The sequence below is a fragment of the Rhinolophus sinicus genome, linkage group LG04, assembly GCF_036562045.2.
Source record: "Rhinolophus sinicus isolate RSC01 linkage group LG04, ASM3656204v1, whole genome shotgun sequence".
NCBI lineage: Eukaryota > Metazoa > Chordata > Mammalia > Chiroptera > Rhinolophidae > Rhinolophus > Rhinolophus sinicus.
The window spans coordinates 146,162,539-146,187,984 of NC_133754.1; the positions used below are offsets into that span (position 1 = coordinate 146,162,539).

Here is a 25,446-nt window from a genome sequence, read left to right on the forward strand (position 1 = left end):
TTTGAGCAAAAAAACAATTGTGAAATGATATCATAAACCATTACATGAACGTATAAAACATACAGAATAATATATGTATTTTTAGAGGTATATGAGCATATAGTTAATGTAAGAAGGTAAGATTAGAGTAACAAACAATTCATGTTGTTATCTCTGGAAAGAGAGAAGAGTGTGCTCTGTATATGGTTTGCAGGGTGGTTTCAACTGTTCCTGTACTGTTTCTTTAAAAAAATACCAAAAAAACCATGAAATAAATATAACAAAATTTCAAAGTTTAATAGAGCTAGTTGTTGAAATACTGTTTTTCGTTTTTTTTGTTTTGTTTTTTTTTTAAGTAGAAAAAGGGTTAGAAATCAGGATTAGTATTTAGCCCCTTTAAAAATATGGCCCCAACTTACCTCTTACTCCCAACAAAAAACTCCACGTATCAGCCGAACTTCTCACCAATGCCATAAAACACTTTTTCTCACCTTAATCTTTAGAGCTCCTATATATCCATAGAAACTCACGTTAAATTATCACGTTGTGGATGAAGTCTTTCCCCAACATCCCGGGTAAAGCCTGAACTCATTTCTCGATGCTTTCAGTACTTCATTCATACCTGTTATAGTTTATGTATGAAGTTCTTCACTTTGCTTCTTTCATTTAATACAGGGGTCAGCAACTGTGACCCACAGGCCAGTCATTTGTTCTTGTAAATAAGGTTTGATTGAAACATAGTTATTAGGTACTGTCTGTGGCTGCATTCCCATAACAGAACTGAGCAGTCCCCCAGAGATCACATTGCGGGCAAAGTCTAAAATATTTACCAGCTGGCCCTTTAAGAAAAAGTTTATCAATCCTCACTTAAGGCATCTTGAACCTCTTTCCTTATCAGTACACAGAACTTTCTTAATGTTTTATGACTGAATAAGTATTTTATTGCATGACTGTACAATGTTATCAAAATCTGCTAATTAAGAACATTTAGATATTGTCCAGTCTTTCGTTAATATGCTAAAACTAATATCCTTGGCATACTTTTCCACATACAGGAGTATATCTGTAGAAAGCTTCTCCAAAATTGAATCCCAAGAGTCAAGATATGCATTTCATTTTTCTTAAATACTACCAAGTTGCCTCCAAAAAATTTTATTGATTTATTCTTCCATCAGCAACATGTGTTTCCTCACACTTTTACTAGTAGTTACTTAATTTCTAAATCTTTGCAATGTAATAAGTGAAAAATGGCATCTTAGTGTGGCTTTTCCATTTGCATTTTCTTATGAGATTAAGCATCTTATATTTCTTTTTCTGTGAACTGTCTACTTACACTATTTTTCTACTAAGTTATTAGTATTGGATTGTTTTTCCACTGATTTATTACTCTAGGTTTGTTTAAGCACTTGAAATCTTGGATTGTACGAGCTTGAGATCTTGATTGGAAACAAATCTGAAATACATAGCTGTATTTAGCCTAAGAGGGCTTTCAGGGTGAAGGAGAATTATATTTTCAATCTCTATGCTACTCTTATTTTCGCAGTCTACATTTCCTCCGTTTTCTCTTTTAAAATGGCTTCTTTAAGCTAAAATAATTCTTTCATAAATTATAACGTATATTCCTTATTGTAATAATCTAAGTAGAAAAATACTTATTTTTAAAGCTCAACATTTTTTTCCTAATGCCCAACTATATAAAAGAAAAAAATATATTCAATAGTCAATAGTATACCAGTATCTTCTTGAAGTGTTAAGACATATATTACAAGGCAAACACATAACACATTTTCCTCTCACAAACAAAATACCAGTTCAAATTATTCTAAAATAGAATGGGTTACTGAAATTAAGATTTTTCAGGGCTTGCACTCAATTTCAGGATTCATAAGAGAACATGATTCTACATGGTTGTGATTTCTCATTTCAAGTAGAGCTCAAACTTAGAAATCTCTTTTTCATTAGCAACTATAAAATTTATAGCATTAAATTCTTAAGCTAATAATTATTGAAGTGTCTGGCATTCAGCACAATTAAAATAGCATTTGCTTATATAATAAATAGACTCCAATACAAACGTCAATCTGTGACTTCAAAGCTGCTTGGGCTTGCAGACCTGAGCATTTGAAAATTCTAAACAAGAACAAATTGGACAAAGTAATAAGACAAATGTATTTTCATAGAAAAAATATTTTAATGATCACAGGTATAGTTAATTCTATACATATTTAAGTAATCTATCTTTTATAGACACCTCAGTTAGAAAGGCCTTTAATGAAATTTCAAAAAGAAGACCATCAAAAGACTAACTGAGATAAATTTGAATCAATCCAGCTAATGTAAAGATATCAAGTGCTCGCTGTGGCACAAACAGGATCCTGGAAGTTTATTCGAGACCTAAACTTGACCAGGATTTATCTAGAATCAACCTAGATTCTAAAGGACTATAATTATGTCTTTTCTGGAACTTGGAGTTTACTTTTTATGGCAAAGTTATGACTTTAATATGGACATGGACTTTACTGTGTTTTATTTTTAAAGGTTTTTTTGATAGTTCGTCTTACCTACTATAAGGAAACCGATCTAAATTAAACAGGCAAAACAAATGACACAGGAATAAATGTGTGATTTTCCCACTGGGTTGAAGAATGGCAAAAAAGGAGTTTAAGATTTTGGTACACTTCATTTAAAGTTTAGATATGCCTGTCCCTTTTATAAAAGTGATTACTTTCAGGGAAAGGGAAATGGGTGTCTGGGTAATAACTATGGGAAGGAAACTTTATATCCTTTGAAATCTATTAAATTTTGAACCCTGTGAAATGTTTTCACCTATTCAATTATTCTTGTATACCTTACAACCTACTTTTCAGAAACAAAGATATTTTGAATTTTGAGAAATACTTGTACTTTGTTTACAGAAGCTATTAAACTATTACCTATTATTCTATAGAGCAGAGCACTGAATATACACATTGAGAGAGAGCACCAATTAGAAACTTTAATATAATACCCTTTTGAAGCAACAATGTTTATGAAAGATCCCAAAACTTAAACCATTTCAAAACAATGAAAAATAACAGAATATAAGAGATTAGATCATAATTCTAACAGTTGTAGAATACTTAGTGTAGGACCACTGATAAAATTAACAAAATAACCTGTAGCATTTATGAACGTGAACAAAGGTAGCCTTTAAGAACTGTGTGATTTTTAGTTATTTATTTCAATTTAAGCCATGAGTCCTCAAAACAAGTCTCACTGAGGAAGATTTCGTATCTCATAAAGAAGAACTAAAAGCAGATTTCAATGTTGCCACCTCAATATTCCATGGGTAAAGGGACAAAGATGCCTCCTAACAAAGAAAAGCCCTCTACTAGGTGGTTTCACTGATGAATTCTACAAAACATTTAAAGAATAATGAACACCAATTCTTTTCAAACTCTCCGAAAAAACTAAAGAGGAAGGAGAATTTCCTAACTCATTCTATGAGGTCAGCATTATCCTGATACTAAAGTCAGATAAAAGCATCACAAGAAAAAGATTCACAAGAATTTTCACAAAATAAATGAGACCTATATGCCTTATACATATAGATGCAAAAATCCTCAACAAAATATTAGTAAATTCAACCCTAGAACATATTAGAAGAATTATTCAGCACGACCAAGTGGGATTTATCTCAGTAATGCAAGGGTGTTTTAACATAAGAAAATCAATCAATATAATATATCACATTAAAAGAATAAAGAATAAAAAACCACAATCCACTCATTTGACACAGAAAAGGCATTTTGACAAAATGCAACACCTTTCATGATATAAAAAACAAAAACAAAAAACCCTCAGCACAATAGAAATAGAGGGGAAATTCCTCAATTTGGTAAAGGGCATTTATGCAAAACCCACAGCTAACATCATACTCAATGGTGGAAGACTCAAAGCTTTCCCTTTAAGACCAAGAACAAGACAAGGATGTCCCCCTTCATCACTGCTCTTCAACATTGTACTTCAACAATGTAAAATTGTACTGGAAGTTCCAGCCAGAGCCATTTTTCTAATGGGAAAGGAAGGGGTAAAAACTATCTCTATTCACAGATTATATATCCTGTATGTAGAAAATCCCAATGAATCCACAAGAAAGCTACAAGAGCCAATAAACAAATTAAGCAAAGTTGCAGGATATGATATTAACACATAAAATCAATTGTGTTTCTACACATCATAAATGAGCAATCCAAAGAGGAAATTAAGAATGCAATTCCATTTACAATAGCACCTAAAAAAATGAAATACTTAAGAATAAATCTAACCAAGGTGGTGAAAGACTTGTACACTGAAAACTATAAAACACTGCTGAAAGATATCAAGATCTAAATAAATGGAAACATCCTGTATTCATGGAAAGATTTAACCTTGTTAAGATGTCATACTACCCCTAACAATCTACATATTCAACACAACCCCTAACAAAATTCCAACAGACTTTCTCACAAAAAGGAAAAGCTGATTCTGAAATTCATACTCATATGACATTGCAAGAGGCCCCAAAAAGGCAAAACAATCTTGAAAAAGACTAAGTTATAGGACTCACACTTCTCGACTTCAAAACTTATAAAGCTATAGAAATTAAAATAGTATAGTACTGGCATAAGGGCAGACTTATAGACTAAAGAAACACAATAGAAAGCCTGGAAATAAACCCTTACCTATATGGTCAATTGATTTTCAACAGCATGGAGATGATTCAATGGAGAAAGGACAGTTTTTAACAAATGGTGCTGGACAAACTGGATATCCACATTTAAAAGAACGAAGTTAGACCCTTATTTTACACCATATACAAAAATTAACTCAAAATTAATCAAAGACCTAAACTTAAGTCTAAAACTGTAAAATTCTTAGAAGAAAATATTAGAGAAAATCTTCATGACACTGGATTTGGCAATGATTTCATGGGTATGACATGAAAAGCAAAACAACAAAAGAAAAAAATAAGATAAAGTACTTCATTAAACTGATAAAATTTTGTACATCATAGGACACTATCAAGGAAGTGAAAAGACAATCTACAGAATGGGAGAAAATATTTACAAATCATGTATCTGACAAGGGATTAGTACATGCAAAAAAAGGAATCAAAGATCACACAATCTCATCTATGACAAACCATCTTTAATCCACAGATAATAAAGACTATAAAAAGCATGACGAGATAGTTACATAAAATATTAGGTACCCCAACCATACTATGTTCTCACTAATAAAACTTGAATACAAAATACATTAACAAGTCCATGGACAATAAAAATGTAAATTAAAAGCTTGTCAAATGAGTAGTATATGTCAAGCAGTGCCAGTAGCTGAAGTATTGGAAATCTGTCTAGCTCTGAAGCCAATGAATAAACTTCTTTCTACAAAAAGTCACTAAAAAACTTAAGTTGTATCTGCAGAGCATAAGGAAAAAAGGGCAATGGATTATTACTTATACTACTCCTGAATCTGGGACATTACGTATCTAGACATGCAGAAATAAATATATATTTTTTCTTTTTTAATATTTGATAACATGGCTGGAATAATAATAAATTCAACTGGGCTTTCAAAATTACTCACTCACTGAGCTATTTATGGGACTCACACCCAGAACATTACATCTGATCAAGAAATATTTATAGAATTAATTTTCTGGTCAAGATGGCAGAGTAGATAAACCCAATGTTTGTATCCTCTTACAACCACATCAAATTACAACTAAACCACAGAACAACCATCTTTGAGGGTCATCTCAGGTCTAGTTGAACAGAAGTCCTATAACTAAGGACATACAAAAGAAGTCACCTTGAGACTGGTAAAGATGAGAAATGGGCTGGTCCCACAGCCACGTGTGGCAATTAGAGATATCCCTCAGCCGAGGGATATCTCGGCTGAGATCCCCTCTGAGGACCAAGAGGTCCCAGATCCACACCAGGCCTCCCAGCCCAGGGTTCAGTACCAGGAAGAGAACTCACCACAACTTCTAGCTGTGAAAACCAGTGGAGATTGTGGCTGAGTGAGATGGAGCTTCTGATGGAGTCCCAGGTGCTCCTCTTAAAAGGCCTGTGCACAAACTTACTTGCTGTCAGACTCACTTGCTCTGAGCTCCAGCACTGGGGCAGCAGCTCAAAAGGTACCAGGGACATATAGGTAGGAACTGAATTATCTGGCTTTAAGGCAAGGGCTGGAGGGGCAGCTTTCTCCCAGACAGAAGTACTGGCAGCAGCCACTGTTCCTTTGTTGAACCCAACTCCACCCAGTGTAAATACTTAGGCAGGTAACATACCTGAGTCTCCATCAATGTTTTTCACCTAGCCTTGGTGATTCTCTGAGACCCTGCTTCATCCAACTTTCGGGCCCACCCAAGCCACTTCCAGTAGTTTTCCATACAAATAGCCTGTCTTGGCTCATGATACAGAGTTTTAAAAATCTCTCAAAGGTTCACAAATCCCAAACAAACAGCACGTGGCCTCAACGTGCCCTGTACCTCTTACTAAGCAGCCCCAAGCCTGGCATTAGTGGCAGCCAGCCTTGGGTCTCAGCTCTCAGCTTAGCCTCTCCCAGGCACATCCCAGCCCAGTGCAAGTAACGGCCAGCTGCAGATTGCTTTGTGGTTCATTCCGGGTCGCATTGGGCAGGGCACAGGTTGTGGCTGAACTTGGGCTGTAGCGAGGCCTCTTCCTAGAGACCCCAAGTCTAGGACATGCAGTGACTAGCTTCAGACCAAGATGGAGCACCACACAGCTGCTTCTGAGGACAACACATACAATGGGCCCACTGGGAAGGCACCAGAGCCCTGCTAAAGCAAATGCTGCTCCATAGGGTCAGCCCTTGTGCAACAGCTCCTCCACTGTAGTCAGAGTCAGTCCTCACAACCAATCAGCCTGAGGGTCAGTCCCTCCCACTGACATGCAAACAGCAACCAAGGCTCAACTACAACAGGAGGGTACACACAACCTACAAAAGGGACACACCTACAGCTCCTGGCTCAAGTGACCAGGGAGACTGCACCACTGGGTCCCACAGGACACCTGTTGCACAAGGCCACTCTACTAAGACCAGGAAACAAACACCTACCTAATACACAGAAACAAACATAGAGAGGCAGCCAAAACGAAGAGACAAAGAAACATGTCCCAAATGAAAGAAGAGAACAAAGCTGCAGAAAAAGAACTAAACAAAATGGAGACAATTTACCAGACGCAGAATTCCAAATAATGGATATAAGGATGTTCAATGATCTCAGGGAGAGCTTCAACAAAGATGGGAAACATAAAAATGGAGATGGGAAACATAAAAATGGAGATACAAAACATAAAAAAGCACCAATCAGAAATGAAGAATACAATAAACAAAGGATATCTTAGAGGGAATCAACAGTAAATTAAATGAAGCAGAGGACTGAATCAGTGATTTAGAAGATAAGGTAGCACAAACATCTGATCAGAACAGCAAAAAGAAAAGGGAATCCAAAAAAATGATAGTTTAAGGGGCCTCTAGGACAACATCAAGCATACCAAAATTTGCATCAGGGTTACCAGAAAAAGAGAGCAAGGAATAGAAACCTTGCTGTCTCAAATGAAAGAATAGAGCAAAGAAATCTGAAGAAATAATGAGGGAAAACTTCCCTAACCTGACAAAGGAAACAGATTTAAACCCAGGAAGCACAGAGTCCCAAAGAAGATGAACCCAAAGAGGCCCACACTAAGACACACCGTAATGAAAATACCAGAGGTTAAATACAGAGAATCTTAAACGCAGCAAGAAAAAAGTAGTTAGTTATCTACAATGGAGCTCCCATAAGACTGTCAGCTGATTTCTCAACAGAAACTTCATGGGTCAGAAGGGGTTAGCAAGAAATCTTCAAAGTGATAAAAAGCAAGGACCTACAACTAATTCTATCATTGAAAATTGAAGGATAGATAAAGAGCTTGCACAACAAGAAAAAAACTAAAGGAGTTCATCACCACCAAACCAGTATTTCAAGAAATGTTAAAGGGACTTCTTTAAGAAAAGATAAAACATGCATAAAATAGTAATAACTACACATCTATCAACAATTATTTTAAATGTAAATGGATTAAATGCTCCAATCAAAAGACATAGGATGGCTGAATGGATAAGAAAACAAGATGCTTACATATGAGGTCTGACAATTAAGTTCACTAACTCATCCTAAAAAAAGTGCTACATACCTCATTGCTGAATAGCACTATGGTCACCTTCAAAGTACTCTCCCCTTGGAAAGCTATGCAATGATGCCAGCGCCTAGTCCATCCTTCAAAGCAATTTTGGAACTCTTTTTCTGGAATGGCCACCAGAGCTGTCATCATATTACCCTGGATGTCCTGAATGTCATCAAAATGTCTTCCTTCCAACACTTCCTTTATCTTCAGGTAAAGAAAGAAGTCATTGAAGGCCAGACCAGGTGAGGAGGGAGGGTGTTCCAATACAGTTATTTGTTTACTGGCTAAAACTCCCTCACAGACAGTGCCGTGTGAGCTGGTATATTGCCGTGATGCAAGAACCATGAATTTTTTGGGAAAAGTTCAGGTTGTCTAACTTTTTCACACAGTCTTTTCAGCACTTCGTAATAGTAAACTTGGTTAACTATTTGTCCAGTTGGTACAAATTCATAATGAATAATCCCTCTGATATCAAAAAAAGTTAGCAATATTTTTGCAAACTAGTGCATGAACTTAACCGTTAGTCCACGTATGTTGCCTACAAGAGACTTCAGATTGAAAAACACAAACAGACTGAAAGTAAAGGGAAAAAGATGTTTCATGAAAATGGAAACAAACAAAAAAGCTGGGGTAGCAATACTTATACCAAAGTAGACTTTAAAACAAAGGCTATAACAAGAGACAAAGAAGGATCTAGTAATCCCACTTCTGGGTATTTATCCGAAGAAATCCAAAACACTACTTCTAAGGGACATGTGCATCCGTATGTTCACTGCAGCATTGTTTACAATAGCCAAGCTATGGAAGCAAACTGGGTGTCTAGCAATGGATGAATGGATAAAGAAGAGGTGGCTACATATATGCGTATACAAGGGAATATTACTGAGCCATAAAAAAGAAAAAATCTTTCCACCTGCAACAACATGGATGGACCTGGAAGGTACTGTGCTGAACGGAGTGTCAAACAGAGAGACAAATGCCATATGATTTCACTTTAATGTGGAATCTAAAAAACAAAATGAACGAACAAACAAAACAGAAACAAATTCATAGATACAGAGAACATTCTGATGTCAGATGGGAGAGGGGTTGGGGGAATGGGTTGAAAAAGAGAAGGGATTAAAAGGTACAAATTAGTAGTTATAAAATAGTCATGGAGATGTAAAGTATAGCATAAGGAACACAGTCATAATATTATAACAACTATGTATGGTGTCAAATGGGTACTAGATTTATCAGGGTGATCACCTCATAAGTTATATAAATGTCTAACTATGTTGTACACCTGAAAGTAATTGAAAAACAAAAAGTATTAATTGAAAACTTAATTGAACCGTAATTGAAAAACAAAAAGTATTAAAAAATATTTATAGAATTGAAAATGAGTGGTGTCATAACTGTCTTCAACAATGGAATAAAGATAATGAATGTTTTAACTGATACAGTAATCAGAAGTATATAATGAATCTATTACCTCTTCAACTGTGTATTCAAAAGGTAATTATAGCACAGAATATAAAAAAAAAATTACTATCTAGAAGGAGAAATACAGTGGATGATTTTTATATTTATTCAGCTAAAGACAATCTACATGGCATACAGACAAATAGGTATTTAAATAAGGTGGATTAGCAGCCACTGCATGTTAAAGGGTGGCTAAACAACAAAACACCCTCAATCCTATCCTTTGCAGATGACAATACTAAAATACCAATGAATTCCTGTAGACAAAGCCGTTCATTTACTGCTGAAGAACTATATACTTGTTCCTTAAGAGTTTGAGCATTTCTTAATGTTGCAAAAATTTCTTATTAATGAGCTATAGAAAACATATTAAAATCTATGTGCATGAAGTAAAAGGTGAGATGCAGATGAAAACTAAAAACTGTTTTGTTTCCCAGAAAGCAACAATATTGCTACATTGCTACATTTCTAGATATAAAGTTTATGGACAAATTTTTCTTAAGTGATTGTATTAACATGTAAGAACATTAGATATAAAAACAATTAAGATATTCACTCAGCCCCCTACACTAGCTGCCTGCCATTATTTTTTCTGGTTGTCATTATTACTTCAGTTTCTACTGTTCCTTTACATACAATGTGTAGCATTTAATCAAAAAGTTATGAGACATGCAAAAAAAGCAAAAAAAACATGTAATCAATTGTTATGAGAGGACGCCTTTGACAGAGAGCACACGTCAGAATTATTAGAGAGGGATTTTTAAATAACCATAAAAAATATGTTAAAGAATCAAATGGAAAAGGTAGATTGCACGTACAAATAGGAAATTTCAGCAAATACACACACACACACACACACACACACACGAAAATGTATGTATATATATGGAAGTGCTAGAATTTTTTTTTTTAATGTTGTATTAGAAATAAAGAAGTCTTTCAATGAGCTTATTAACAGACTGGCATAATAACAATCAGTGAAATTCAAGTAAAGTCAATAGAAACTTTCCAAACTAAAATACAGAGGGTGCCAAAAAAATGTATACACATCTTAAGAAAGGAAAAAACTGTATTAAAATTGTAATACGCAATATATGAGTATGATAACAAAAGATGAACACAAGTCAGGGGTATACATTGTTTTGGTACCCCAGGTATAAAAAGAGTTAGAGGGTTAGGGACAGTGTGGAAAAAGAGCCATCTGAAACCTGAGACAGTTTAATCAACGTGTATGTAACTGGAGTCTCAGAAGAGAAAGAAATAAAGAGAAAAGGATAGGAGATACATGTGAAGAGGTAAAGAGCAAAGAATATTTGATTTGGTGATATGTATCTACACAAACCCCAAGCAGGATGAACACAAAGAAAACCGCATCTAGGCACCTCATGCTCAAACTGCTGACAAATAAAGGTGAAGAGTGGGGAGTAACTGCTTAATGAGTACACGGTTTATTTTGGGTTGATAAAAATGTTTTAGAAGCATATAGAGGTGATGGATGCCCAACACTGTGAATGTCCTTAATGCCACTGAATTGTTGACTTTAAAATGAGTACTTTTTTATGTGCATCTCACCTCAATTTTTAAAAAAGACATGAATATAGAATTCTCAAAACAGGATACAAAACAGCCCTTAAACATATGAAGATGTTCAACTTCACTCATAAGAGAAATACAAATTAAAATTATTCCAAGATACAATTTCCCACCCATTAGACTGGTAAAAGTTCAAATGCTTGATAATGTATTCGACAAGGCTGTGAGAAAACAGGCACTTTCCTACATTATAGTAGGAAGGCAAAAACAGTACAGCCCTCAGGGGTGTGTGGCAATAACTGAGGCAGAGACTAGCGTGGCCCCCACTCTCTTCTGATCACATCCTTTTTTTTTTTTTTATAGTCCCCTCCCTTTGTGTGTGCACAGGACCTATGAGTTGCTTCTAACCAACAGATGTCACTTCTGTGATTATGTTACATTATGTAAGACTCCATTTGGAGCCTACTTGCTCTAGACTTTTTTTGTTTTGATGAAGTGGTCATTTGTAAAAGCCCACAGACAAGGAACTGTGAGGCTTCTAGGAGCGGAGGCCAGTTTTCAGCCGATAACAAGCCAGGGCCTAAAACAACAATGAAATAAATTCTGCCAGCACTGTGAGCTTAGAAGTATATACTTCCACAGTCAAGCATCTCTGAGAACATGGCTAGCAGAGCAGACATCTCGATTGCAGTCTTGTAAGACCCTACACAGAGAACCTGGTTAAGCCTTGCCCATACTTCTGACCTACAGAAACTGTGAAACAATAAATGTGCTGTTTTAAGCAGTTAAAATTTGTTACATAGCAATGGATAATACACGAACCATGCTTCAAAGACATTTACCTTTCACATATAGCAATCCCACATCTAAGAATTTACACTACAGATACACCTCCAATAATACCAAGATACATATGCATAAGGTTATTAATTGTAGCATTATTTGTAATTGTCAGATACTGCCAACTACTTAAATAACTAAATATAGGAGACTGGTTGAAGTAATCTGAAGCTGTTTAAAAAAAAAAAAAAAAAGATCGAGGAAAACCTCCATGAACTGATATGCAGTTATTTCTAGGATATATCATTAAGTGAAAAAAAAAAAGTGCAAAATAAAATATACAGTATCCTACTTTTGTTTATGAAAAAAGGGGGTTCTTAAAAAGAAAAACATTTATCTGCTTACTTTCATAAAAAACAAGGATAAATAACAAATCAATGATACTGATTATATGTGATGTGGGACTGGGGGTGGGGAGTGAAATGGGGTGTAGAAGGTATAGGGGAGGGAATGACACGTTTTCTGAATATCACTTTTTTGTCTAGTTTTGTCTTTGATAATTCACAAATCAAAAAATAAAAATGCATCGACAAGGATGATGTAGGGACAGGGGACACACAACCCTAACTGAAAGTAAACTGAAACAAATAAACCTCAATGTACTGAATTTCAAATAAAACATAACCACATCGAGGGTAAAGGGGTTGAAGGGGAGCTAATATAAATAGTGAAGTATATATATATATATATATATATATATATATATATATATTTTATTTATTTATTTATTTATTTATTTTTTTTTGTTTAACATTTTATTTATTTTAAGTGTGTTTTTCGTGAATGCATCAGGTCCAAGTCAAGTGGGGGAAGGTAGGAGTGAGGGAAGTAGGAAAAGGAAATAAAGCAAATGTAAAATGCTAAGAATTGATTAATTTAGGTAAAGAGTATATGGGAGCTCTCTGCACAATTCATATAACTTACCTGTAATTTTGATTTATTTCAAAATAAAACATTTTTTAAAAAGAAAGAACACACACACACACACACACACACACACACACTGAAATTTCTGAAAGGATATACCCAACTTAAAAATGTCAATCATTGAGGAGGGGAAGGAGATGATGAAAAGGAGCCTCTCTACAAAAATCCTTTAAATGTTAGATTGAATTTCATTCAGTGGTTCTCTTTAAACATATAGTCTCTAATTCAGGGGTTCCTAACCTGAGATCCATGGACCCAAAGGGTCTATGGAGGGAATTCACTGGATCTATGAAGGAGATAGGGGGAAAAAAATTACACTTTAATTTCATTAACCTTTAACTGATACTTTTTTCTTCAATTATAAATGCAGACAACAATCAACAGTAGTTTTAGGAATGCCTGTGACTTTATCACCAATAGAAACCACATATATTTTCACTTTATATTAGTTGTTGAGATTCTCAAAATAACATATATATCATTCAGCATTTTCAAAATACAGTAATACTTGCTGCTAGATTTTATTTGGTGTAATACATGATAAAAAGCAAGTTATATCACCAATTTGCTTTTTAAGTATGTTGGTAACTGTATTTCAAAATAACTCATTTCTTTGTAATCCTATATATTTTATCTTATACATTTATAAATGTTATTCTGAAAAGTGGACCATGGGCTTCAGACTATTCGAGGTTTTCATGGCATTAAAAAGTGAAAAATCTCTGCTCTAAGCTATCAACCCCCCATTTGCTTACAAATATGTCATAATGAGGAAAATGAAAAGTTTGCAGCTTTTTGCTCTGCCATTAAGCAAATTATAAAAAGATATCATTGATAATGATCATCCAAGCTAAACTTCTCATTTTAATTTGTAGATAATTTTCCATACTACTAGAGCAAAAAATTATTCAAAACATTAACTACAACCTCACACAGAGCATCCAAGAACAAATATAACACTACACACCCACACATGAAAAAAATACAGGCACACAGCAACTATAAAAATGAATCAAGACTGTGAAATGTCTCATAGAGAAACTCAGTGCTAATGTATCTTAAATAAATTGGTTAAAAACAAGATATTATTTACCATCTCTCTTTCGGAAAATTTTTTAAAATTTCTTTAATGATTGGCTGGTAGCAGGCATCCCTTTCTGCTTTCCCAGTTTCACACCAGTCTCTCACAAACTGTTTCAATGTGGATTTTAACTTATCCATGTCAAATGTAGATGCTGGCATAATCTTTCCATTCCCCTGTTTAAAAAACAAAAATCAATTAGTTTCTGAGAAAAGTAATCAATCTTGAATATGGTTAAACAGACATGCTACTAAGGGGCTATACAGATGGTTTAGTGGATAAATCACTGGCCTCTCACCTCAACCGGGTTCGAGTGCAGCTTGAGATCCTAAATGAAAAGAGTCTGGTGGTCTCACTTCTACCCTCAATAGATTATGGTCCATTAATCATGAAACCACCATATAATTAAGCAGTCTTTACTCAGTAGAGGACCAGCACTGAGCTGCTATGGAGACCAAACATTCTCTCTCTAAGAGAGAGAAGGTCCCTCCAGGTCACTGATGGGGCAGCATGGAGAGGCTCACACTGGAGTGGCCCAACTGTATCTATCCTGTGGATACAAAAAGAGGACTTCAGTTTCTATTACTGCCAGTCCCTTGAGATTTATAAGCAAAAATAATTTCTTAAAATGAAAGATGACTATCAATATACTCAAAATAATGAGTTTAGTAAGGAAAATTAATTTTACATAGCTAATAAAGTTTATAAAAATGTAAGTCACAAACTCTATGTGTCAGAACACAATGTGAAAGTGTATCAAAACCCCAAATTATCTTAGTAGTTTTAGAAAGAAAAAAAAAAAACCATCAGTAAACAAATCTAGTTTCTGGCATACTGTTCTATTAAGCCTAATCAAATGACTGAACATGTAAGTGAAAACATTCTCTGAGTAGAGCAAATGATCCATGCAAACTTATAAGAATGAAATCCAGAAAGATAAAGACCTCCAAATATAGAGGTCAAGCCCTAAAATAAAAACAAATAGAACAAACTTTCACATACATCTTCTCCATATTCTTTATTTTCAAACATATGTATGCAATCATTCACAATGGTCAGGAGTATTTCTTGATTATGATCAATGCATTTCCGGATCTTGTCCAAGTGAAGAAGAAAATGAGGAAGTAGTTTCTGTTGATTAGCTGGAAGTGATCGAAATTGTCTTTCTGTTCGGTTCACTCGCTCATGCATACTGGTGCTAAAACATAAAAGGTGTTTTTTAAATTGGCAAAATAATTCTCAGGAGAGGCCAATCGTATTTTGAAGTTGTCTTTCTGTATAATCATTCCCTTATAATGTTGGATACTGTCTTGTCACTTACAATCTTTTGGTTTCTTAAACGATATCCACTTAGAAAATTTTATGTTTTTACCTTAGTACAAATTCTCTAAGCAACCAAACAAAAGACAAATCGTTCATAACTAGTAAAAGTAAACATCTGAGCCAATGAGAGGAGGGTAAAAAAGAAATTAGATAGAATTAGTATACAATAAGTTTATTTTTATGATTTCAATTTCCAAACTTAAAATTTTCAGCAAAACCAGCTGATTGCTTTAGATTTCTCCCTCAAGTAACAGAATGTTGTTCTGAAATTACTTTAGAATATCTTCTGAAATTAAGAGCCAACCAAGTTGAAATTTCCAAAATATCATAAAGATCTTATGTACTATAAAATAAACAAATGAAAAACTGAAATTCTACAGCATTTTAGATAACAGTATTCACATTTTGCATTCCAAAAGTTTCCAAATAACTTTAAAAGTCACAATGGAGAGAGACTACCTATTTATAAAATTTGAAGAGTATCATTTTTAAAAGTTAAATGTTACACTCACAATGAAATCCCACTTCAATCAGATGGGCGAAATTTAAGCCTATCTATATGAAATGTTGGTGAAACTGTGGAATAATTAGATTATTTATATGCTGATTGATGGTGGGTACAAAATTAGTAGAACTACTTTGGAAAATAATTTAGCATTACCTAATAAAGCTTAATATGCACACTCCCTATGACCTAGCAAATGTACTCCTAGACACATACTCAAGAAACTCTTGCAAATGATCACCATGAAACATGAACTATCTTCATCACAGCACTGTTAGAAATGACAAAAAAATCTGGAAACAAAGGTCCATCACCAATAGACTGAACAAAGAATGTACAGTGCAGTTAAATTAATAAATTATAGCTACAGAGAATAATATGGATAAAACTGCGGAATGCAAACATTTGTTGAAACTGAAGTTAAAGAAAAATATATTATAGGGGCGGCCGGATGGCTCAGTTGGTTAGAGCATGAGCTCTGAGCAATAGGGCTGCTGGTTTGATTCCCACATGGGCCAGTAGTGAGCTGCGCCCTCCACAACTAGATTGAAGGACTACTTGGAGCTGATGGGCCCTGGAGAAACACATCGTTCCCCAATATTCCCCAATAAAAAATTAAAAAAAAAAAAGTTAATTAAAAAAAAATATATAATTCCATGTTATACAAAAATAAACAATATATATCATAGGGACTGAACATATGTAGAAAAACTACAAGGAGAGCAAGGAAATAAAAATTCAGGAAAGTAATTTTTTTCAGGGGAAAGGGATATGATAACATTCTTTTTAAAAACTGAGTGGTAGGTTCATGGGGGCTCACTGCATCATTTTACAGTTTACATATACAAATGAATAAATGTATGTTTCTTTTAAATGTTCTTGGCATTTATTCAGTGTTAAATGAAAATAAAAAATACTCTATTTTATTTGGTTGCCTGAATCTCTCTATCCAAATAACTCTCTCATTTTTTACTTTATACCAAATAACTCGCTAATTTCTGAGAAGTAATATTTAAAGAAATATGTCCGCAATACTTCATTGGCCATACTAAAATTATTCATTGTTTATCTGAAATTCAAATTTAACAGGTACCCTTTATTTTATCTGGCAATTCTGGCCATGTAAAGATCTTAAATCTACATGATGCAGTAAAAAAAGACCATGGATTTTGGAGTTAAAACAGAACTGCGTGTAAATCCCGGCAAGCTGAACTCTCCGACTCTCACTTTCCATATCTGTGAACCGTGATGATTCAACACCTCAGACCTCACAGGGCTGTTCTATGGGGTAAAAGAAACAAAGACAATGATAATAACTACTGGGGGCTAAAAAAAAAAAAAAGGAGAAGGAAAAAGAAGTTCTGAAGAAGCTCCTGACAAAACTTAAGCAAAAACCTGGACATGTTTTTAGAAGCTTGTGTGTGATGGTATTATGGGAGGGTGCTTACAGGCAATGTAAAAACATCAAGTTGGCAGTGGCTGCACTGATGTTTGCTTTTTACCCTCCTTGAAACTATAGCAGTGAGCTCTGGAGTCAAAGAGCTCTGGATTGAAATCCAGATTATGCCACCTATTTGTTATGTGACGCTTGGCAAATTACTTCTTTCTCTGTGAAACATAACGATAATGATTACGGAAGCTATCATTTATTCAGACAATAAATGCTAGGCACTAAACCAAGTCACTTAACATGGATTATTCTGAAAAATCTCCATAAAACCCCATGAGGTAGGTACCATGATACTGCTCTGCTTATCCAATGGGGTTTCACTGAAAATGTTAACAAAACAATGCATATAAACACTTAGTCCAATGTCTGACAACATAGCAAGTGCTCAAAAATAGGAGGTATATCTAATTTGTAAAACTAATGTTTACACTGAAAATAAGAAAAATGCAGAAAAGTGAAAGTCTTCAGGAGAAAAACCGCTACTAATAATAACCTCTGCTAGAGGCAACCATTTCTCATTTTTTGGCGCATTTCTCCCTGTTTTGTTGTTGTTTAAGACAAAGTCATCCAGCACCTTTCCTGTCAGAATGTGGTAGTACATATGGGAGATCAAATGGCAGTGGTTTAGGAATGGAGAATCTCTGCCTCTACCCAGTAAGATCTACGGAAATGTCATGTCTTTTAACAAGACCTCCAAATGATTCACATACATACACAGTCAAGTCAATTCTTATTAAAGGAATTTTCCCAGATCAGAAAAAAGTTCTCAAATGATTACATGACAAATGATTACAAATGACTATTTATCATTTCATGTGATGCTACCAAAATTTACTTATCTATTTCCCAAACATTGGACATTTAGATACTTCTACTAGTCTGTCTATATTGTAAACTTTGTGTTAAAAATTTGTCTATATTTAAAAAAAAAAAAATACCACAAATTCCCAAAAGAAGAATTACCAGGACAGAATGGATGAGTATTTTTAAGGTTCTTGGTACAAACTGATTTTCAGAAAGATTGTATCAATTTACATTCCTAGCAATAAAGTATGACACTAAAGGAACTATTTAAAGTGGCCATAATACGTTAGGCAAACAGCACAGTTGCAACAATTTACAATTCACTGTTAACAGGTTAATCTCTTGGTACTTTATTCTGCAGTATTCTCCAGCACTGGATGCCCCACAATCTCCCTCTCACCATACCTCAAAACTTAACATATCCAAACTAAACTTAGCACATGTCCCACCAAAAAAATCTTGCACTTCTTCCAATATGGCTGATGCTGGTGAATGGTACACCATACATCCACTCAAATCAGAAACTAACAAGTCATCCTAAAATGCCTCTTCTCATAGCCCACACAATCAATAAACCCAAGGTCCTTTTGATGCTACTTCATAAAAGTATCTGCAAATTACACCTCTCTCCAGTGCTTTACCTCAGGCCCGTAGTGTGTCTTCCAAAGATTACGGAGAGGCCTGCTACCTATAGGAATGTTGTCCCCAACCTAACCCCCCCCACCATCAGATGTATTCTAAAATACAAGTTTCATCTTTGTCACTATTTAATCTGCACATTTCAACATATGTAAAAAGCAATCAATATTCAGTCAGACTTCCTAGGTGCCATTTTTGGTTCTCCATGAAGACTACTTATTTCCATGATAGCAGGAGAGTTGAGGTAAGTTATGGATTGGGCAGAAGAGTCCACACACATACGTGTTGTCAATTACTGCTACAGAAGTGATATAACTACACAGGCAGGATAAGACATAGCATATCCCTCAACCCTTGATTACTTAACTGTGTGCAAAGCTGTCTATACCATTCACCCACAGTGACTCTTGAAATAATTCAAGTCTTACCAAAGTTGAGAAACGAGTCCAGTTCTTACTATACCATTATAATTGGGGCTACCTTCATCTATTCTGGAAATGCTTACACTATGAGAAACAGAATGAAGAAGTAAACTGCAGTCACTGTAGTCAAGCTGATAAATTACTAAAATCAAGTAGGTGGAGATTATGAGGAAACGATTCTATTCTTGTTTTAACTAGCCTCGGAACTTACATTTTTTAACTTTCCAGTTCTGCAGAAATACCTGAACATACATGAGGCCTCCAGATAACCCTCTAACCACTCCATGAAGGACTTATGCATCCAGATAACCTGGCATCCGTCATCCAGACTGCCTAACATCTGACCAATAACCATCCTGGACCAATCCTAGGGCAAGGAATACAGCACTGATTATTCTCAAGAATGTACATTTTACTATAAGAACTTGTAACTTTTTCTTTTTTGGAACACATCTTCGTTTTTGCCTAGTTGTGTTTCCAAGTTGCAAACCCTAACACCCTTGAATAAATATTTATCATTTATTTCTAAGCAAAACCTCCAGGCACTTTTTGAGTTTGTCTGATGACTATGTGCTTTAATACAGGGGTGGCAAACTCCCCTGCCACACACACTTAGTCTGTTTTTGTAAAAAGAGTTTTACAGGAACATTGCCATGCTCTTTTGTTCATATTGCTTATGGTTGCTTCCATACAAGGGCAGAGTTGAATAGGTGTAACAGAAACCACCTAGACCTGAGAGGTTAAAATATTCATTGCCTGGCCCTTAAAGAAAGTTTGCCAACCCTGCTATAAAGGAATGTTTTAATATCTTCAGACTATCCTCAGTCAGCATCAGGAGGCCATATCCTCTGGCAGGTAAGGGGAGAAAGTAGAGTCAGCAGCCATCTTTCCTTAAGGGTATCTCTACCTCCAGCATTTTCTAGAAGGTTGCTCTGGGGAGTGACCCCAGCTCTGATTTAGTCACCTTTCATCAGGGTGGGTCTGATGCTGAGTCTGAGCCAAGGACCAAGGTCAGTGACCCATTCCTCTGCACCTGTTGAACTACTCTGAAATTCCAAACAGGAAAGCCACCTTTTCAAAAGGAAAGTCTGTCTCAATCCATTTACAATATTTATTAAATAACCCACGCTTAAAGTTGTCTTACTAGTATCACTGCTTAATAATGCAGGGTAAAATTTTAGTGAACGACTTTGGATTTCAAGCCAGACTCTATCACAATTTAGTTCCACAATTTGGTTGTGTAACCCTGGGCAAGTTACTCACCTCTTTATATGCCTACCTCTCACCTATAAAAATGACCTCTACATCTCAATTTTTAAAATCTAACCTAACCATTATTTCTAAAAGTAGGACATTTCTGACAAGAGCTTTGATTTTTCAACTGCAGTATTTTCTGAGACTAGGTCTCTTCATTCATAACAAGAGTGACATTTTAAGGCTAACAACATTTTTTGCTATTCAGTACAATACTGTAATCATTTTTACCTTAGTCAGACTATGTCATCTAAGCAAAATCTGTAGGAAGCACAAAATTGGAAGGCACTGGAAAGAGAAAACATTAACCAAAAGACACTTATTACCCTATGATCTTTAATCTAAATCTCCTATATAATGACTAAAAGACATTTAGCAGTAAAACCAAACTCTAAAATTTGGAAGTACTTGCCCAAAGGTCTAGAATAGGATTGTCTATCAGAATTTATTGCAATGATGGAAACTTACATCTGCACTGTCCAATATAGCAGACCCTACCCACATGTGGCTAATGAGCACTTGAAATGTGGCCACTGAGATTGAGGAAATTAATTTTTAATTTTATTAAGTTTTAATTAATTTAAGCTTAAATTTAGTCAGATGTAACCAGTGGCTAAGGTACTGGACAGTGCAGGTCTAGAAGATCATAAAATACTGGAATATAACAATCCAGTGTTTTCTGCTGTACGTTCTCCATATCCCTAATCCTTTAAGTGATATTTTTAAAAGCCTATTTTTTTGATCATATGCTCTTTTCAGTCTAGAGATTGGAAGTGTTTCATAGAGAGATGAAACAAATAAAAAGGACTGTATTTTAAAAATGAAATTTTCCTCAATCCCACATTAAACTGGTAAAGAGTATAGGAAAATGTACCACAACCACTAGAACATGCACACAAGTGCCCTTTTCTCTACTGCTACACAGGTCAAAGTCCCCCCACAACAAAAAGGCCCATCTGATACTTAATCATAAATATCAATTCTAAATTAGTCCTAACATTTTAGAACTGGGTACGCACACATTTTTAACTAGTTAGGTGCACAGTAGTCGCAAGACATTATCTCTAGATTTTTCAATAGTAAAATGTACCAGACTTTTCTGCACCTACCACGCTTAGCTATCTAATGTCAGCTGCTTCCCCTCCCTTTATGGTTCTTCCAGGCACGATACTTACATCAAATTCAATTCTCTGGTTGTCTGCCTTCTTCCCTTTGTTGATACTAAATAAAATCCCCATACTACTAATTCCCCTTTGGGCTCCATAAGTAACGCGGTCCACCGTTCCTACTCCTGTGCTTAATTAAATTAATTAGTAAATTGTTTCCTCAAGATCTCTGAACTTTAAAAATTCATGTCACAAATGTAAACAGATTTTAAATAACTTAAACTTCTATTAAGCAAGTTTCCAAACTCAAGATAATAAACTATTTTACCACTGGTCACAAATCCACAGACTATTTGGGAATGACAAATGTATTTCTTTGCTACTACTTGTCTTATTAAAAATAGAGCTTCAACAACATATGCCAAGCACTGGTGACATAAAAATAAATAAGGCTCAGTCCATGTCCTTGAGGAGGTCACAATCAAGCAATATTTTAAAAGTCTGCATAAAGTACAGCAGAAGCCCATCTAAGGGAACCGTTTTACTTGGGCAGAAGGTCATGTTTGCAGACTTCAACTGCAGACCCAGAACATGTCCCTCGGTGGACTCATCCCTAACAGAATAAAAGTACTATCTTTACTTGAAAATACAGTTGATTTAAGTTCCTTCCAGATTTTGGAATTAAAATTTGGTGATTAAGCTATGTTAACATCTATCTAGAAGAAAAGTAGAAGTTAGGAAGTTTAAAAGTCCTACCACCATGCCTAGCCCACGAGGAGACTTCGATACATATTTGCAAAATAAAAGATCCCAAAGGTGGGTCTCCCTGTACCTTCTCTCGTCCCCCCTTAATAATTAGCAAATGTTAGGACAGCTGGACCACCTCCAATCTTCATTACACCCACCAGTTAAAGACATTGAGCGGCATCATTCACTCGCTCACCACAAAGGTGCCAGTACATTCACAGCGCCAAGCGGGGGGGAGGGGGGGGAAGGGGGTGGAAATCTCATGCTGTTCTCATAAGAACTGGCAACAGTTTGAGAAAATGCGTTCTACAGCATCCCACGTGGAGGTGAACTTGGGCTCTCCGTGGGTTCAGTTTGGAGGACATCGACCGACAACACAGACAAATCAAGCCCAACACTGAATGATTTACCATCACCATCTTCTATCTGAAATTGTTACAGCACTTTTTCGGCCTCACCGGCCTCAAAGCCAAACCTTTAACGAGGGATGAAAGGCAAGAGAGTTAATCAGATCCTGAGGTCAGAAGACACGTAGCTGAGCAAGACAGCGCGGCAGACACGCGGGTGTACTGGCCCGAGAGGGGCTACGGTGGTGGGAGGTGACTCGGGGACCCTGAGGTCAGCTCAAGCGGCCCGGTCCGGGAACCCCGGAGGCGTGGCGGCCGGAGGGCGAGCGCGGGTGGCGCCACCGTTCCAGCGGGTCCGCCGCACCAGCGGACGCCCCGACGGGCTGAGCTAGGGTCCGCCACCGGCTCCTTACCCGTAGTAGCGGAAGGCATTAATGATCTTCCAGAAGTGCTCGCGCTCCAGCCTCTCCTCCTCCTCCTCGGTGCTGCGCGCGGGCGCCGCCGCCGCCGCCGCCGCCGCCGAATCGACCGCGACCGAGCCCAAACGCCCCGCGGAGAACTGCACTTCCACCTCCCCGCTCCCGCCGCAGCCACCGCAGCCACCGCGGCCGCCCCCGCCGCCCCCGCAGCTCTCCCGCAGCTGAGAGGCATGCGGCGATGGGCGCCGTCGTCGCTGCATCGCCGCCGTGGCCCTCAGCCTGGCTCGTTTGCGTATCGCTGCGACTGAAAGCGTGGTGGCGGCTGCTCGGCCTTCCTCTAGACAGCGCCCGCCACGGACACGCCCCCAGCTCGCGGCGCGCTCCGCCCCCGCCGCCCTTAGGCCTCCATCTGCGCTGGGCTCCGCCAGGTCTTCACAGCGCCCAGAACGAGTACGCACGCGCATGAGAGGGTATGACGGTGGGCTGCGGCCGCCAGCGTTCATTTGCTGCGAGTCTTGGGCAACGGCGCGCTAACGTCAAGACGACGCGTACAGTGGGTGGAACTAAGGACCAGTGGGAGGAGCGAAGGGGATCCCTGGTTGGGTGGGGCTGACACCTGCGATTGTGGGTGGGGTTCGAGACCCTGCAAGTGGGGGATTATGGAACAGGCCACTGAACTAAGGCTGAAGAACTAGCAAAGGAGGGAAAAGCAGAAAAAAAGTTCAGCCCTGATGAATTTATTCGGAATATTTATTTTACAGAGTTTAAAAGAAAGGCCTTCCATTCACACTAAGTTTTAATTCACTTTCTATATGAATTTCTAGTTTTAATTACATAAAGGGAGAGGGACACCATCATCTTTTCAGTGTTTAGAGGCCTGCGAAGACTCTAGTCCTACCCTGATTGGTGATGGCAGCAGCAAAGGAAAATGCAGGAACCTAACTCTACCTAGCACTTGCCATAGGAAGGGAACTGGATAGAGCAAAAGCGCACAGGATGGTAATGCCTCAGGCACTGCAATAGCATCTACGGTGGCCCTTAGCAATGTCAGACTTAATCTCTCTCTCTTCTTCACCTACAGTCACGTTTTGCCCCATTTTTAGGCCAATGGGTAAAATGGCTGCCCTACCAGCATTTAATGTTATCTTTAGGAAATAACTCATTCCATTTAATTTAATCTACCACCCAGCAAATCAGTCTTTCAAAATAACAGTAAAAGGGACAGATTGTTTTATTCAGAAGAGTTAAGCAAGCTCAAGCACCACAAATTCTGTTAAAAAAGACAATCATACTGCAAATGAGGTGGATTTTATTTTCATCATTTAAATTAATAATTGAAACAAAGGCAATGTTAAAACAAGTACTGTGATTCTTTGTTAATATTACATTTTTATACAAAATTTTTATAACATTTTAAAGTTATTTTTAAATAGTAATACAATAATACATGGTTCAAAATTCAAAAGGGAAGTGAAAGAGTTAACAAATGTGAAGTTTCTTTATCCCTGTCCCTAACCACCCAGCTTCCCTCCTCAGACACAAGATATCAGTTCTTTGCTTATTCTTGCAGGTTTTCTATCCGTTGTTCATTTGTCTTCGAGACTGGTGTTTGGAAGTCCTACATATTAACTGTTAGCAAACCTGTTTTCATATACAACCAAAGGAGGGAGGTTTGGAACCAAGAGAACTCACCACTAGAATTATCAAGCCATCGGGATGACTACAGAGCACAAAGAGCTTTTTTCAAAAATGCTTTTTTACCCTTTCACCTCTATGTTATAATTATTTAATATCCTGTTCTGAAATAGAGTTGCAGTTTCCTGCTTCTGTTTGTCCTCTTCCTCAAAGTTTGGTATAATTTTATCCTTTTATTTCAGGTATAAGAGCTCCTTTCAGCATTTCTTATAATGCAGGTCTTGTGGTGGCAAATTCCCTCAGCTTTCGTTTGTCTGGAAAAGTCTTTATTTCTCCTTCATATCCAAAGGATAACAAAAATATGTACCACTTCATGAATTTGAGTGTCATTCGTGCATAGTGGCCATGCCAATCTTCTCTGTATTATTCCAATTTTTGTGCTGCTAAAGTGAGCATTCCATTTCATTTCTTCACTCTATTGTTCAAGTCAATTATTCTTCTGAGTATCAATTAGCTGAAAATCTGGATTTATTTATTATTTATTTATTTATTGTTATTTTTTTAATTGGGGGAATATTGGGGAACACTGTGTTTCTCCAGGGCCCATCAGCTCCATCCAAGTAGTTGTCCTTCAATCTAGTTGTGGAGGGTGCAGCTCAGCTCCAAGTCCAGTGGCCGTTTTCAATCTTTAGTTGCAGGTGGAATTGAACTGGCAACGTTGTTGTTGAGAGCTCGCGCTCTAGCAAACTGAGCCA

At 36.7% G+C, this 25,446-nt stretch overlaps 1 protein-coding gene and 1 pseudogene across 1 annotated transcript in view; both read right to left on the reverse strand.

Moving 5' to 3' along the window:
* CARNMT1 (carnosine N-methyltransferase 1) overlaps positions 1 to 23,515 on the reverse strand; it is a 40,963-nt gene extending 17,448 nt beyond the window's left edge. Inside the window, exons 1-3 of the mRNA XM_019736700.2 lie at positions 23,051 to 23,515; positions 15,043 to 15,238; positions 14,053 to 14,216 (exon numbers count right to left, since the gene is read on the reverse strand). Coding sequence (XP_019592259.2) covers positions 14,053 to 14,216; positions 15,043 to 15,238; positions 23,051 to 23,316 — 626 coding nt within the window. The 5' untranslated portion in view covers positions 23,317 to 23,515. The remainder of the gene's footprint in view (positions 1 to 14,052; positions 14,217 to 15,042; positions 15,239 to 23,050) is intronic.
* Positions 23,516 to 25,046: 1,531 nt separating this feature from the next.
* On the reverse strand, positions 25,047 to 25,147 carry LOC141571392 (U6 spliceosomal RNA; annotated as a pseudogene).
* Between the last annotated feature and the right edge of the window lie 299 nt (positions 25,148 to 25,446).